The following is a 16,686-nucleotide window of genomic DNA, read 5'->3' as shown; positions in this document are numbered from 1 at the left end:
ACAAGGGCATCGTGAGTGCCTGTCGTGCCCCCAGCCCTGCCCCAAAGGAAAACCCCACAGCAGCAGACCAGAGCACCAGAAATTTATTGAACGCTCCACCTTTCCCAAAGCACAACTAGCCACACACACGGGGGTGCAGGGCAGGGGTGCAGTCTCCAGCCCTGCTTCCTGTGCCAGGCCAGGGTGACCAGCATGAGGACACCCCAGAGCCAGGCTGGGGGCAGGGGCAAGGGGACATGGAGAGAGGAACAGGACAGTCTGAGAGTAGAGGCTTCTGGCTGGAAGTCCCAGATCCTCAGTATGAAGGAAGGGGGGTGTGTAGAGCAGACGGGGCCCTAACAGCCACCAAAGGCGAGTGGCGAGGGCAACACACATTCCAAAAAGAGGGTGACACCAGCTTTTAAGACGCAGCTTCCATCCTGGGCTGCGGGGCACACACATGCACACGCGCACGCGCGCACACACACACACACACACACACACCCCAAATGTAATGCTCCCAGGGCGAGGGGCAGGGCCCCAGAGACCCTCCACCCAAGCCAAAAACTGGGAGAGGGTCAAGCAGGGACTGGAATGAAGCCCCCCAATTTATCACTTGGGGCAAGTTTTTGGTTTATCTTCGCAAAAGGGAAATTTAAAAATCTACAACAAATCACGCCAAATTCATTAAAAATGATAAAAACCCAGCCTCTCCCTCCTCGCTTAAGCTTCACACGGGGCCAAAAACGCTGACCCAGGAAGGGACAGGGAAGTGACCAGGCCAGGCATCTCCTCCCGAGTCTAGGCCCCGGGGCGGAAGTTAGGGCGAACTGTGCTCGTGGGGGGCAGCCCAGCCGCCAGCTTTAACCCGGAAAGCTGGGCGGGGAAGGGGTGAGGTGCGGGAGCCACCCCAAGGGGAAGAGCACGTTTCCAAGGGAAAATTCTAAAAATAATAAAGATATTTCAGTGATGTTACGGGAGGTCTTGGCACTGGGGAGGCGGGGCCGGGGGCAGGGCCGCCATCAGCTGCGCTGCTCCAGGTACGCGGACAGGAGCAGCCCCGGCGGCAGGAAGTCCAGGTGCCGATTGCTGACCTTCATCTGCCGCTTGCCCTCCAGGTCATCACCTGCCGGGGGGACAGGCAAGACAGGGAGGAAGGCGAGGGTTGTGGCACACAGGAGCCCAGCCCTCGGCCTGTCCTGCCCCAGGTCCCCACGAGCTGGGCTGACCCGACCCCCCAGGTCCCAGGCCAGGCGCTGAGAGCAGCTCGAGCTGTTCCTTCCTCTCCCGTTACTTATCCCGTGTCCAACGCGCACAGAGACGCACGCACCACCGAGACACGCTGGCCCGAGGCCAAGGGGACTGAACGAGGGTCCCGCCCTGACCCTTGGTCTCCCACCTCCATCCCTGCCCTCAGAGGGAACCACCTAGGCCCCCGGGGGGCCCAGGCTCCACCAACCTCCCTTCACCCACCTCCCGCCACCCCAAAACCTGAACCATAGCTATATACAACCCAAGCTGGGCCCACCTCCCAGCCTCTGGCCCGGCGGCTCCCTCTCCCCTGCTCCCCATCTTGCCAGGCCCCACCTCCTATGTTCAGGCCACGGCTCCACACCCGCAGAGAGGCACCCCCAGTCCAGCCCCTCCATCCTGAGTCAGTGGGAACAAAAGCAAGTGTGGGGGCTGCATCTCCCTCCCAGGCAGCCTGAGAGGAACCATCCTGGGGTTGCCATGGAAACTGTCTCCTCAGCAACTCCAGGCAGGAGGCAGAGAGACGGGCGTGGAGACAGAGGACCCGATGGGATGCCGAGGGCCAGCAAGGGTCTGCGAGGACCCTCCATGGGGGGGTGGGGGTGGGCTGTGTCCCAAGATCACTCCCATCGTAAAAGGGGCACACAGGCTGGAGAAGGGACTTGCCAGAAGTCACATGTGTGGCACAGTGGAGGGGGGCTACAGCTAAATGCGAACTCTGCAGACATTGGGGTCCCTGGAGGCCCAGCTTCTTCAGCCCCACACAGGCCCCTCTCTCCCCAGCCCTGAAGATGCAGGCGGAGGGGAGTCTGTGTGCACAGCATCATCCATCGTGGGGCCAGAGGTACAGGCGCTTCTGACGAATCAAGGCAGCATCGCACTGCCACCTCTGTGTTCACGCTGTCCCTCCTCTTCCAAAGCCTGCCACCGGGTAAGCAGACCCCGGGGAAGCCCAAGCCTTGGCTTCCCCCAGACTGAATCAGCCAACTGGGGTCCCAGGGGCTGCCAGGCACTTACTGGCTGAGATGAGGTCCATGTACTGGCAGATGGCATGAAGCAGGAGCCTCTCAAAGCTGCAGGGAATGGATGCTGAGTGGCCAGAGCCAGACACCGGGGGAGCTCACGGCGCCCACCCCCACCCACCCAGTCACCTGTTGTCCAGCATGGCCGTGTACACGGCCTGGGGGGACACAGAGAAGAACCTCAGCAGCCGCTCCTCCCAGGTCTCCAGCATTTCCTGCAGGAGAGGCAGGCCCAGGGGTCAGGATGACTGTGGCACCCTAGCCAAGATGTCCAGGCCCCCCACATCCATGACAGCCTCTGGAGCCCAAAGCCCTGGGTTCAAATGTGGCCTCTGATTCACTACATGAGGCTACTTAACCGTTTCCAAGGATACCAGGCACTCAGACACATCCAAACCTTTGAATCTCTGAGTCTTTGGCCTGGTGAACTCCTACACATCCTTCAAAACCCACCTTCATTGCCCCTGTCCCTCCCATCCTCAAGGAGACCCTTGCCCAGCCCTGGGTCCTGCACTCGGATCTCACTAGTCTATATCCTGCCCTGTCTGCTCCATCACACCACGTTCACTGGGTTACTGGTCTCCCCTCACCCTGCCCATGATTGAGAAGCTGAGAAAAAGGGCCTTCAAAAGAGACCAAGCAAGTGGAAAGAGACAAGGCCAAGGCCAGGCTTGGTACTCACCATGGGAATACGGCTCCGCTTGAGAACGGCTCGTAGACGCCGGCTGATACGCTGGAAGCACTCGCGGGGCGTGTAGGCCGGGTCCTCTGCAAGAGTCCATGCAGTGGAGCAGAGGTGGGAGTGAGCCGCAGGCCCCGCCCACACGCCAGGCTCCTCCCACCTGCCCTGGCCCCCACCCCCACCCCCCCACACACACACCGGGCTCCTCCCCACCTGCCCTGACCCCGCCCTCCCACACCAGGCGCGTGGGGTGGGGGTGGGGGGGGCATCAAACCTCTGCCCCACAGCCCCACCCCCGACCCAGGCCCACCTCTCCGCCTGTCTTCCCCGCGGCCCCTCCTCCGCGCCTTGCTCCTGCCCTCGTTCTCCAGGTAGCGGAGAACCCGCTCCTGCTCCTCCCCAGAGCGGTTCATGAAGTCGTTCCAGATCTGGAAGAGAGGCAGGCAGGCCCTTACTAATGACTGCAAGCCCCCAAGCCTCAGTTTCCCCATTTGGCTAATGCACATCGGGGGGGCCACAAGTGCACAGAAATACTCCTTGTGCACACATGTGACCACTGGGCCGGCCAGGAGTTCGTGGGGCACTTGCGGACCCACCTGTGTGGGGCAGGGAATCGAAATGAACCAAACACACCCCCAATCCCATCAGTAATTCCAAGTGTGATAAGCAGATGAACCACGGGTGCTGGAAGGTTCTGGGGTGGGTGGGTTTCAGGTCGCTGGAGGGAGACCCAGGGTATTCATCAAGGGACCAGGGAGGGGATGGGTGCTCCTGGCACAGGGTCCAGCATAGGCAGTGCCTGGTGGTGGGCGGGGGAACCCAGGGCAGGATACAGGGCCCCACCTCGACATAGGTCTCGTTGCTGCAGGCCTCTGCAAAGATGCTGGGTGCTGCCGGGGGCGCCAGGTCCCCATCCTCCAGGCCAGGTGTGCCTCCGTCTGTCTCCAGCAGGGTCAGGAGGTATTGGGCTAGATGGAAACAGACGGTCTCTGGGCTGGCGGTTGCATTCAGGCCCCCCCCGAACCCCCCCCACCCCCCCGCCAGGCTCCACAGGGTCCAGAGGACCATGTTTCCTCCCCCACACCTCTATATTTAGGGCCTTTACTCTCACCAGCCTCCCCTCCTCCACGCTCCAGCTGTCTTTCCCAGAAGGCACAGGAACGATCCAGCCTCCAGAACTCCTCCTACCTAGCCCTGGCTTGGCTTGTTGAACTCCTACACCTCCTTTAAAGCCCCAGCTCCAATGCCCAGAGCTCCCTCTCATTGTCCAGCTCAGGGCCAGGCTCAGATAACAGAACATGCACACCATTGCTGTCTGAGGCCTAGGAGCCCCCAGGAGGCGCCCATCGACCCTTGCTCACTGTTCTCCAGGCGCTGGAGGCTCTTCCGTCCCTTGGCCTTGGGCACGAGGTCTGAGTTCCGCACAGCCTGGTTGATGAAGTGTTGCTTCCGCTTGGAGGCCGAGAGCCTCTTCACCTGGGAGCTGGCTAGAGCGGGCAGGCAGCCCGGAAGGGGCCTGTGGGCCAGGTGTGAGGGGGCAGTCCTCAGGGCCAAGACAGACCAGGACGCCCAGGCACAACCCTACCATCGCCACTCTCTCACAGCCATCCCCTGCTTGGTTTCCCTCCACAATGGGAAGCTCACCCCCTATCACATGTGCAGCCCTTAAAATGTCACTGTGTCTCATCGTCACATCACCCGGGAAGCAGGGACCGTTGAGGACAGGTTAGTAAACCAAGGGTCAGAGAAGGGGAGCCACACATTGGGTGGGAGGCCAAGAAAGCTGCTGCCCACTCCCCCAGGCTTCCAGGTTTGAGCTGCAAGCTGGTGAGGCCCAGAGTCTCCCTCCTCTGGGAGATTCTCGAGACTTCATTTGATGCAGCATCCCCTCACCCCCAACCCCATGCTTCCAACAGAAGATAACCCAGAAAACAGCCCCCAGGAGCTAAGGTGATGCCCCGGCCCACCTGACTCATGCCCCAGGGGCCCCCTTGCTGGATGGGGGAGGTGGACAGAGTGGTTCCCCCCACCCCCACCCAGAGCACTAATCCTGGAGATGGATTAGCGGCCCAGGCAGGCCTCCCGCTGGGGACCTGAGGGCCAGGCATCAGACAGCCACGAGGGAGGGAGAGGGGGGATATTGAATGGAAACTTCCGGGCAAGAAGCTGCAGGGCCTCCTCCCTGGTCAGCCCCTGACCACAGGCTGAGAGGAGGGTCCCACCCGGCTCAGAAACCCTCACGCTGGGGAGCCAGTGGTGGACTCAGCCTAAGAGGGTCTAGGGTGCCAGGACTCCCCCTCCTCCTCACCCTGCGCCTCCGCTCCAACCCGCCAGGCAGCCCGGCCTCTGGGCCTCTGCACCAGCTGTGCCCCGGCCCGGTGCCCACACCCCAGGCTCCGAATGGCTCACTCCCATCTCCTTTTGGCCTCTGCTCAAACCTCCTCAGGGGGACCCGCCCCCTCACTGCTCTGGTTCTCCTGATGGCCACACGTTCTACCACCCTGCCCACCACCCACCGTGATCTCCATGCGGGCAGAGTTTGGTGTCCACTGTAGCCCTGCCTGGCATACATAGATGCTCAAAAAAATAACTGCCCAATCAGGTCTCCAGCAAAATCTCACGATTCCGAGACTGAGTAGAACCCAGAGTCCAGAATTCCACCCAAACTTTCCTAGTGTTCAAAGTTCCCAAGACACAAATTAAACAGAGAAGCATGACCCCTGCCCCACAAACAGGCGCTAGAAAATGCCATGAAGCCCTAGGATAGTGGGACAAGGTGCCTCAAAGAAGTTAGGATTGAAGCCCACACTCACCAAGGTCTATACATATGTAAAGAGTCCCCAGCCTTAAGTTTTTTGCCCTGGCCAGAAAGGCTGTTACATCTTGATCACGAAGCAAATAGGCTGACGAGCCTCAGCCCTGTCTTAGGTTGGGGTGGGGCAGGCTTCATGGATGACACTTCAGGCAAAAATCTATGAAAAATTACCTGATGGGTAAACTCATGCAGGCACAATAGGAGACACACAACCAGTGGTTAGAATTCGGCGTTTTCACTGCCGGGGCCAGGGTTCAATCCCTGGTCGGGGAAAGAAGATCCCACAAGCTGCGTAGTGCAGCCATGAAAAAAAAAATGACTAGGAGACACGCAGGCAGGGGTAGAGCCTGGAAGCTCAGCCCTGAGTTTGAATCCCAGCTACGACGGATGCTTCACTGTGTGACCTGGAGCCTCAGCTCTTTCTCTGCAAAGTGGGGATAGCGATGGGCCCTGCTGGTCTGGGAGGGGGCACTCAGAGCCAAGAGGAACCAGGACACACACCTTTCCCCAAGCTGCCACCTGTTTGGTTTCCTCCTGTGACTGGGAGCTCACCCCGTGGGCCACACCACTGATCACAGCCCGGTTAAGCGATTGCCTTCACCATCACCCCAGGAGGCAAGTACTATTGTTCTGATGCCCGTTATACAGATTTGCAAACCAAGGAGCAAAGTCATTATCCCGAGACCCCACAGCTGCAAAGAGGGCAGCTGGGACAGGGCAGGGCAACTCAAGTCAGTACAGAGCCCACAATTCTGAGGCTGGACGCAATCTTCCTGAGGCCCAGGCACCCCCACCCCAAGCTCCAGATTCAGCTGTGGCCTCGCTGTGGCTCCAGGGCCTGTGTCTCCACCCCGCAGATGGACGGAGGCCAGGACGGTGGCCTGGCGGGGCAGATAACGGGACCACATCCGGGGGGAGCTGTCGGGGAACCTCAGAGCAGGGTGGGACTCAGTGAGAGAGCTCGGGCCCTCAGGACATGGGGCTCCAAGAAATGGGGCTCCCTGTCACCTCGGGACCCGGGGCGGAACCAGGATTCGAACCTGGTCTGAACAGGACCACTCCCCTGAACCATCCAGCCTCCTGCTTCCCTCTGGGGCCACAGTGGTCAGAGGGGCTCAAACTCAGGTCTCGCCGGACCCCTCAGACCACAGCCCACTGGACTAAAGATCCAGCTGCTCCCTGACCTGCTCCACCATCACCCGTGGCTCCCCAGCACCCTCAGGACAAGGCCCAGCCTCTCCCTGGCCTGGCACTGCAGGTCTGCTGCCTGGTCCCACAAGCCTCCTGGGGCCTCACTACCCTCTCGGATTCCAGGAGATTCCAGCAGGAGCCTGGGGCAGACTGCAGAGCCTGGAGCCACAGAGTGGGCAGGCGGAGCGGGCAGCAGATTTGTAATGAACGCTGGGGAGGAGGGGTGGAGGACAGCATAAACTTTATATAAAATACATCCACATCAGAACATCAACACCCATCTCTCTCTGCTTCATTGCCCCTGCTCCAGGCACAGGGCCCTTTTACTGCATCGCAAGCTGACCTGGAACAGCCCGCCTCAGGGCCTTTGCATGTGCTCAGCCTCCTGCCTGAAGAACCCTTTCTCAGGCTCCTTCTGGTCCCAGCTCAAAAGTTACCTCCTGGGAGAAACTGCCCCACCCCCCAACTAGTCCAATCAGCCCCGTTTCCGGCTTCACCGGTTAGCATCAGAAACCAGCCGGTCCTCATACTTGTTTACTTCTGAATTCTCACCTCCTTCACTAACTCGCACGATAAGGCCAAGGTCCCTCTTGGCTGCTCCTGTGTCCCCAGCACCTGGCCCACAGCAGGTGCTCAATAGCTGCTTGTTGAATGAACACCCGGAACTTCTGTTTACACACTCACCCAAGGGCCAGTTCATCTGCTTCCCCAGCCACCCAAAGAGACCACTTTACAGATGGGGAAACTGACCACCCGGATGGGGCACGTGAGGCTTCCTGGACCCAGCAGGCCTTGGGAAATGTCTGCACCATGGCAGGGGCCAGCGTCCAACAGGGGTGGACAGGCCTGACAGTGGAAACAGCTGCTAAGTCAGGTTGGGTTTGAGGAGGACAGGTTCCTTTGCCTCCCCCAATTCTCCCTGAGGGTTTTGAGATGGGGCCTTTAACACCCACTCCTCTAGGCAAACACACCCTCTCTCTGGCATCTGCCCCTCCCCCAGGAACAGGCCAAAGAGGAACCTACTTTCTCTAGCAGGAAACCAAGGAGGGCTCAGAGCGGAGGTGACTCAGGCTGGGATGGGCAGACAGAAGGAGCAGCAGCCCCCCTCTCCCGCCCCGGGAATGGAGGTGAGGGGGGATGGGGGCAGGTTGCAGGGACCCACCTGGCAGGTAAATACCCACTTCGAGTGGGTTAAGGCCCCTTAAATAACCACATCTGTAGAGACCAGTACAGCTTCTGGGTAATAATAACAATAAAGTAATAACAAATATAATAATAATAAAGCAATCACAAAATACCAAAATGAGAAAATTATTTTAAAATAACAAAACACCTACAATAGTGAACTATTTAAGATAATTATTAAAGAATGGACCCTCCGCTTTGCTGGGCACCTCCAAGTGCAGGGTCACTGACCCCAGCCCCTCAAATAGAGGACCGCTGTTATTTCATGTTACAGATGGGGAAACCGAGGCACCGAAGGGGTAACAGCCCGCCCGGGGCCCCTAGGAAGGGCACACGAAGAAGCAGAAATGAAACCCCAGCAGCCAGGGTGGACCACCTGGGTTTCTGCACCAACACTCGGGTTAGAAAGAGATCTGCGAACCTGGCGGAGGGGGGCGTACCCCATATGGGGCCGCCCACCTGCCTCCAGTCCACGTCCCAGGACACACAGGCTCGTGTTGACCCGGGTCTGTAAGCCCCCCATTCATTTGGGTATTTACCCGGAGAAAAACAAAGAGCGCGTCCACCGGGAGGTGGGGGGCTCACAACCCCGCCGGGTACACAGGACTGGCTGGGGGGTAAATCCCCGGCTGGGGGACAGGAACAGCCGCAAGTGGGTAAATACCCAGAACACTACCAGCGCGGATTCCGGGTACACCGCGCGCAGCGGCACCGCCTCACCCGACGTGGCGCCCGGGACCCCCGAAGCTCGGGCGCCGGGGGTCCGCAGACGCGGACACAGGAGTGCCCCCTGCGCCCCGGCAAAGGCCCGGGAGTACGGGGATGGGGTTTCCCCGGGAAACACCCACTGACAACAAAGCCCACCACCACCCCGCTCCACCCGAGTGGGGTACCCCCCAGGAAAGGGGGCGGGGCGGGCCGGGGGCTGCAGCCCGGGAGGGGGTAAGAGGAGGGGGCCCCGGAGCCCGGAAGCGCGCCGCGCCCGCCCGCCGGCCGCGCTCACAGCGTCCGCCGCCCGCCCGGGGCGACCCCCGCCGCCGCCGCCGCCTCCTCCGAGCCGCCCTCCGGGTTCTCCAGCGCCACCATAGCTTGCACGCCACTGCTGTTGTCGCCGCCGCCCGGCAGGGCCTTCTCTGGGCCGGGCAGGAAGTGACGGGAGGCCGGAGGCGGGGCGGGGCGGAGCCTGGAGGCTGGACGCGCCTGGTGGAGTTGCGGCCAAGTCCCGGCCGAGTCCGAGCTGCGGGCCGGGGACACCCAGCCCCGGGGCAAGGACAGGGACACTGAAGCGGGGGACACCCAGCCCCGAGGCACGGACGGGGACACTGAGGGGGCGGCACCCAGCCCCGGGGAAACCGGGGCAGAAGGCCGCGCCTGTCCTGCGCCCAGGCGGGGCTGTGGGCACGGCACCCAGCCCTAGGGGGACAGATGGCGAAATTGAGGCCTGGGGAAGGAGGAAGGAAGCGGACGTCCTTTTCAGAGGCTTGGACAGATGAAATGACCCATGCTACCCCCACCCAGCACCAACAGGGCTTTCCTTCCACCAGACCCCTCCCTGTCCTCTGTAAAGTGCAGCCTCTGGAGTCCTGGCTGGGTGCCTCAATCTACTCTTCTCTAAAAATAGAACAAAGCTAACCCCACCTCCTTCTGCCTTTTAGAGTTTATTCATTTAGCAAATGCTCACTGTCCTTGGGGTGGGGGCTGTGCTTTCCGGACCCAGCAGTGATCAAACAGGACCTCCCCGCCCTGGGCTAGGGAAGAGGAGACCTTTGGAAAGAGGACTGGCAGCCTGCAAAAGTGGGAGGGGTATGCCAGGCAGAGGGAACAGTCAGTGCAAAGGCCCTGGGGCATCCAGAATGGCTAGAGCAGGGTACTAGGTGAAGGGGGAAGGAGCAGAATAGAGGTGGAGGAGAAGGGACAGACCGATGAGATGGGGGGGGGCCTTTGATGACAGACCTGGTTTTTGACCCGAGGGTTAAGAACAGAGAGTTAAACCAGCTCTAGAATCTAGAATCCACCCTTCATTCTACAAGAAAAGTGGGGTGGGGGGGGGTGGGGGGGGAAGGACTTCCCTGGTGGCGCGATGGCTAAGAATCCGCCTGCCAATGCAGGGGACATGGGTTCGAGCCCTGGTCCGGGAAGATCCCACATGCCGTGGAGCAACTAAGCCCGTGTGCCACAACTACTGAAGCCCGTGCGCCTATAGCCTGTGCTCCACAACAAGAGAAGCCACCGCAGTGAGAAGCACGCGCGCCGCAACCAAGAGTAGCCCCCCGCTCGCCGCAAGTAGAGAAAGCCCACGTGCAGCAACGAAGACCCAACGCAGCCAAAAATAAATAAATAAATAGGTAAATTAAAAAAAAAAAAAGAAAGAAAAATGGGGAACTAGGACCACGATAAGAGACACCACAGGGATGCAACCCCCAGATCCAGCCTGGTGGAAATTGTACAGGACAAACAACCCGATTGCTTTAACGTATAAAGAGCAAGAGGGGATAAAAGAAAAAAAGAAAAAGGAGGAGGAACTATTACAAGACCCAAGAAAGCACACAGTGTGTGACCTCATGTAGATAAATATGAAAAAATCAAGGTGATACAACTTGGGAGATGGTACCTCTGGGGGGAGTGCTTGGGCGGGGGATCTGGGGGCCGGGATGTTTGGTCTGCGGTTCTGGCCCATGATGACCGGCTGCTCGATAGATGTGCTAACTCTACAGGACGCAGCCTGGGCCTTGCCGTGATTCTGGGGCCTCACTCATTCCTGTCCTCACCTTCTTTTTTTTTTTTTTGGCCTCGCAGCCTGGCATGTGGGATCCCCGACCCGGCATCGAACCTGTGTCCCCTGCAGTGGAAGCGGGAAGTCTTAACCACTGAACTGCCAAGTCCCTGTCGTCACCTTCCTAACACCCTCCCAGACCCTGGGCCAGTCCATGAGCCGTTGCTGCCAAACCCCACCCCCACCCCCGTCGAGGCCCCCTCCAAGGTCCAGCCCCCTGCTGCGTTCTCTCCCAGGCCCACTCAACTCAGCAGCCCCCTCCATGCCCGTGGAGTATCCCTGGGTCTCCTCATGCTAACCTGGCCCTCATTACCACCCCAAAGGGATTTTTTTTTTCCTTTTCTGAATTTTTAGGCCATTGTCAAGAATGATGTTGAAGCCTGTCTCACCCCCAGGCTCCTAGTACTTCCTTCTGGAGATATTTGATGCCCTTTGATGCCCATGCATATTTATTCATTTCTTTTCCCCCTTTTAGTCTTTTCTACACAGACGGCATCATCTTTTCTTTTGCTACTTAGAACATCCCAGTGCCCTGTTTCGTGCCTCACAGGCTAGTATCTGGGGTACATTTCTGGGTGTCGGTTTGGCGATCGACATTATCCTTTATAAACTTCCCTCCACCTGGTTCCCACTACCAGCAGCACAGGTGTCTGTGTCCCAGTGCTGGTATCTGCCAATCAATGCCCGTTAGGTGGGAGGTGGACACTCTCAAGGGGTCTGATTCGCAGCAAAGTCCTGGGGAGGTTGAGTTTTGGTTCCTTTTTTGTTTTTCTTTTGTTTTGTTTGAGGTTAAGAACAGGCATCTTCTAACCACAAGATCCCGGGCATCCTTCTGTTGCCCTGAACCTCCATGGCTCGCCAGTGTCCTGGGGCAAACCCTGGCAGCAGATACGGAGGACCTCTGAGGGCTGACCTCACCGCCAGGCGGGGCCCACCCACCGGGAGCCCCAGCCCCATGGAAGGTCAAAGTCATGGCTTCTGCCTCATTCCCTAGACTCTGTGGCTTTGTCCCCCTGCTTTTCCTGCTGGTGGGTCTCTACCCTTCCCTCCCCTGGGGTAGGATCGGTCCTTCCCGGGTCCACAGCAGCCTCTGGGAAGCCTACCTCACCCCGCTCCGCCCCAAGCCCCTCCTCCAGCCTCCCCCCTCCTGTGCTCTTATCCTGGCCCCCAAGGTGTGGGGGGGGGGGCGGAGGGAATGGGAGAGAAGGGTGCTGCGCTGGTGAACCGCAGGGCGCACAGGAGTGGCCAGCGGCTGCAGGAGAGGCGGGAAGGCGGGGACGCGGTGGGATGCGGGGTATAAACGCGCGGCGGCTGAGCACCAGCGGAGAATCCACGGAGCCCAGCGAAGCCGCGCTCCAGACCTTGTGGTGCATCCCAGGAGGGCAGCCGGGAGGAGGGTCACTGCCCCATCCCGGAGGGCGGCTGGGAGGAAGAGGGCGGCAATGCGCGCCTTGGCCACGTCCGGGCCCAACGGGTCCTGGTGGGCGCTGGCCAACGCATCCAGCTGTCCCGGCTGTGGCGCCAACGACTCGGACGGCCCGGCCCCGGCGCCGTGGCCCGTGGACGCCTGGCTAGTGCCGCTCTTCTTTGGCGCGCTGATGCTGCTGGGCCTGGCAGGGAACTCGCTTGTCATCTTCGTCATCTGCCGCCAGAAGCAGATGCGGACGGTGACCAACTTCTACATCGGTGAGCGCCCAGGCGCTGCGCAGTGCCTGCGGGCCATTCCGGGGGTCGCCACGAGGGCGGAGTGGCCAGGGGCGCCCCTAGCGGTGCGTCGGAGTCCTCTTAGATAGGGATCTCTCCCCTGCAGGGCTCCCTGTCCTTTCCCTATTGTCCCTGTACCTTAGGCTGGAGGTCGCAAACTCTGGCGTTGGAGGGTTCCACGGTGGCCGGAGTAGTTAAAAGGGAGGTTGGAGAGTGTGGCCCATGGAGCGCTGGCCATGCCACTCAAGGAAGATGTCCGATTGAAATGTGGTTCTTATAACATGGTGTCCGATGAATAAAAGGAGTGGGGGAAAGACTGCGTGGCCCGCGGGCCCCCAGTTTGCGCCCTCTGCCCCAGAGGCTCAGTTTACACATTTGTGTGATGGGGGTGCCCTGCCCGGCTGTGTACTCAGTCAGTGCTCCCCATTCTATGTTGGCTGTTGGGCAACACCACTCCACCCAATTTTCAGGTAAGAAAACTGAGGCTCAGAGGGGCGGGGGCCTACTCGCAACCCCCACAGGGGTGAGCAGGGTCCATTGCTGCTTGAACAGCTATGAAGCCCCTGCTGGGGGGTGTATGAAATATAAAAGGGTGAGAGGAGAGTGCCCCAACTTCTCTGCCCACGGATGTCGGGACCTCTCTGGGGGCCTCGCGAGCCACCCTGCTGGTCACTGGAACAAAGGCGAGGCCCAGTGGGCTGGGCCAGGGCGCTGGGCGGCTAGGCAGATGCACCCCACATCTAGCACCCGCGCGTCCCCCGCCTGCAGCCAACCTGGCGGTCACGGACTTGACGTTCCTGCTGTGCTGCGTGCCCTTCACCGCTCTGCTCTACCCGCTGCCCGCCTGGGTGCTGGGCGACTTCATGTGCAAGTTCCTCAACTACATCCAGCAGGTGCGTGGGCTGGGGGCAAGCGGGCTGGGGGAAGCGGTACGCGAGCCAGAGGGAGGAGTCGGTGTGACCTCCTGTTGGGCGTGGAGGTGGGCGGGGCGGGGACAGAGTCTGGGGGTGGGTGGGTGGGGCTGGAGCAGGTGAAGCCTGGACTGGGTGGGAGGGAGGAAGACGGGGGACAATGGGGGTTGGGCGGGGAGTGGGGTGGCGGGCGCTCGGAGCCCTGCTACTTCTTGCCCCACCCGTCTCGGGATCCTAGGATGCATCTGCCTCTCCTGGTCTCAGTCTTGGGGGCCTCAGCCTACCCCTAATGACTCCGCCCTCCCCCACCACCCTGGGCTCCTCTCTGACACCCCCTCCTCTCCTGCCCCTTCAACTTCTGGGCCCTGGAGACCCTCCCGGGACAGGTCCTGCCTGTATTCGAGTGGCTGGACAGTGGGGGACCCGCAAGGAGGGCGCAGACAGGGAAAGGTCCAGACCAGGCAGGGGGCCACACGCTGGGCTCCCGTCCCTCCCAGGTCTCGGTGCAGGCCACGTGCGCCACCCTGACCGCCATGAGCGTGGACCGCTGGTACGTGACTGTGTTCCCGCTGCGCGCCCTGCACCGCCGCACGCCCCACCTGGCGCTGGCTGTCAGCCTCAGTATCTGGGCGGGTGAGTGCAGCACGGAGGCCGCACGGGGTAGGGGGAACAAGTTTTCGTGCCCTGGGCTCACACTCCGCACACACACTCACTGCCTCTCCCTGGACCTCGCTCCTTCATCTGGGAAACGGACGCAATGGCATTCCCTGCGAGGGCTACTGAGGGCACGGACCCGGGCAGACGCGCGCCTAGGAGGCGCTCGATGTCCGTTGCCCTAACCCTAACCCTAACCGGGGTTAGAGGCACCGGGGAGACCAGGGCCCGGGCCCCCTCGCGCCCCTCGTCCCCCGGGCCAGGTCTTCAGCCGGGCCTGTGATGCAGGCTCCGCGGCCGTGTCCGCGCCGGTTCTCGCCCTACATCGCCTCTCGCCCGGACCGCGCACCTACTGCAGCGAGGCCTTCCCCAGCCGCTCCTTCGAGCGCGCCTTCGCGCTCTACAACCTGCTGGCGCTCTACCTGCTGCCGCTGGTCGCCACCTGCGCCTGCTACGGGGCCATGCTGCGCCACCTGGACCGGTCCGCCGTGCGCCCCGCGCCCGGCGACAGCGCCCTGCAGGTGCGCGGCTGGGTGGATGGGGGCGCGGCCGGGCAGGGGATGGGGGGATGGCACAGTAGGGGGGAGTGAGGTGCATCTGAGGAGGGTGGCGCGCGGGGGGGGGGGGGGCGGAATTTAAGAGGGTCAAGTAGCGGAGAGCCCTGGGTGTCGCCCCTGCCGGTCCTTCGCCTTCCCTCATACCCCCTCCCCCCCTCCCCAGGGGCAGCTGCTGGCGGAGCGAGCGGGCGCTGTGCGGGCCAAGGTCTCGCGGCTGGTGGCGGCCGTGGTCTTGCTCTTCGCCGCCTGCTGGGGCCCCATCCAGCTGTTCCTGGTGCTGCAGGCGCTAGGCCCGGCGGGCGCCTGGCATCCCCGCAGCTACGCAGCTTACGCGCTCAAGATCTGGGCGCACTGCATGTCCTACAGCAACTCGGCGCTGAACCCCCTGCTCTACGCCTTCCTGGGCTCCCACTTCCGTCAGGCCTTCCGCCGCGTCTGCCCCTGCGCTCCCCGGCGGCCCCGCCGGTCGGGACCCTCGGACCCGGCCGCCCCCCAAACCGAGCTGCACCGCCTGACCGCCCACCAGGCCCCCGCCAGGCCCCCGAAGCCAGGCAGCGGTGGGCTGGGGCCGCGCAGGTTGTGTGTCCTGAGGGAGCACGCTGCCCCTCTCTGAGCCCTCTCTGGGGGAATCAAGATGAGCCCCTCTGGAACAGGAGCTGCTTAAACAACAGCTGCTGGAATTCTGCTATTAATGTCTTTATTTTTGTCCATGTTCATCATAGTGAAAATGTTTTGCGCTCTTGTACAACTTTGCCACTATTGATATTGTAATGATTATTTCTGTGTTTCCTGAAGTTGAAGATGGTTTGCTGATGGCACTTTCTGGAACTTTCAAGGAAGCATCGATAGACACTTTCACACACTGCCTTGTAGTTGACTGTAAAATTGTAAGATTCGTGCCATTTTCAGAGATGTTAAAAAGTGAACACGATGTGCATCTTAAAATTGATAAAAAGGTGCTCTTCTTGCTACCAGGTGAGCGTCCAGAATCCTGGCTGGAAAATAATGGGTGTCATTGAATAAATAAGGCCTCCCTGGAGCACAGTGCACAGAGCTGTCCCTGGGACACACAGGATTAGCAGTACGTAACAAACCACCCCAAAACAGAGAGGCATAGAACAGCATCAGTGTATCACCACTCACGATTCGGTGAGTGAGTGGGCTCAGCTGGGCGGTTCTTGTGACCCACGTGGTGTTGAGTGAGTAGCCGGACCTAGCGGCTGGACCAGGAAGGCCGGAGAAGACTTTGGTCTCACACTGGCAGCCAAGCACTCCTCCACAGGCTGCCTGGGCTTCCTCCAAACGTGGCAGTCTGGGGAAAGTCAGGCTTATGCCTTGGCGTAAACTTCCAAGTAGAGGTGGGAGCCGCAGAGCCTCACTCCTTCCACGTTGAATTGTTGGGTGCTGTAAGAGTCACACCCAGATTCAAGGTGGGGGGAACAGACCCACCTCTGGGTCTGTTGAGCTGCGTGTGCCTGCTGGGCAGGGGGAGGGTTAGGGTGAGGCCCTGCAGGCCTCAGGCTTAGTCATCCTGAAGGACAACTGCCCATCTCTTGGAGGGCCTCCGTCCTTCCAAATTATGTGGGGACATCCTAGGTCTCCAAAGAGCCCAAATTTGCAAAGATGTTATGTGAGAAGGGGAGGCCATTCCATTCTGACATAGGCATTGGCCTGAAGCTCGCTTGTTCTGGTCTTCAACTCCTGGTCTCTGTACCAGGCCGGGCATGAGGGTGAAATCTCCCCTTTGCCCACAGGCCCTGCCCACCTCCCTCCCTCTCCTCGCCTCATCCCCCAAAACTCAACTCAGGGAATGAGTGGCAGGATTTCCTGTGAAAAAGGAATTTGAAACAAACAAACAAACAAACAAACAAACAAAAAAAACCAGGGAATTTCCTGGTGGTCCAGTGGTTAGGACTCCATGATTTCACTGCTGAGGGCCCATGTCTGATCCCTGGTTGGGGA

General features: G+C 60.5%; 2 protein-coding genes across 2 annotated transcripts; one reads left to right on the top strand and one right to left on the bottom strand.

Annotated features, from left to right (window-relative positions):
- Positions 1-67: 67 nt before the first annotated feature.
- R3HDM4 (R3H domain containing 4) lies at positions 68-9,254 on the bottom strand. The gene is made up of 8 exons (XM_065875217.1): positions 9,129-9,254; positions 4,296-4,450; positions 3,778-3,902; positions 3,245-3,362; positions 2,935-3,020; positions 2,382-2,467; positions 2,248-2,303; positions 68-1,105 (listed from the first exon to the last, which is right to left on the bottom strand). Exons 1-8 carry the CDS (start codon positions 9,209-9,211, stop codon positions 1,002-1,004), a joined length of 813 nt encoding a protein of 270 aa, XP_065731289.1. The 5' UTR covers positions 9,212-9,254; the 3' UTR covers positions 68-1,001.
- A 3,056-nt stretch (positions 9,255-12,310) lies between these two features.
- Positions 12,311-15,454, top strand: KISS1R (KISS1 receptor). Its single transcript, XM_065875213.1, has 5 exons — positions 12,311-12,584; positions 13,371-13,495; positions 14,011-14,146; positions 14,456-14,688; positions 14,888-15,454. The coding sequence occupies exons 1-5, from the start codon at positions 12,341-12,343 to the stop codon at positions 15,335-15,337; spliced, it is 1,188 nt and encodes a 395-aa protein (XP_065731285.1). The 5' UTR covers positions 12,311-12,340; the 3' UTR covers positions 15,338-15,454.
- Positions 15,455-16,686: the final 1,232 nt, after the last annotated feature.

The sequence above is a fragment of the Phocoena phocoena genome, chromosome 3 (assembly GCF_963924675.1).
Source record: "Phocoena phocoena chromosome 3, mPhoPho1.1, whole genome shotgun sequence".
Lineage (NCBI taxonomy): Eukaryota > Metazoa > Chordata > Mammalia > Artiodactyla > Phocoenidae > Phocoena > Phocoena phocoena.
The sequence above is the reverse complement of the archived record's forward strand: the minus strand, read 5'-3'. Positions and strand labels throughout refer to the sequence as shown.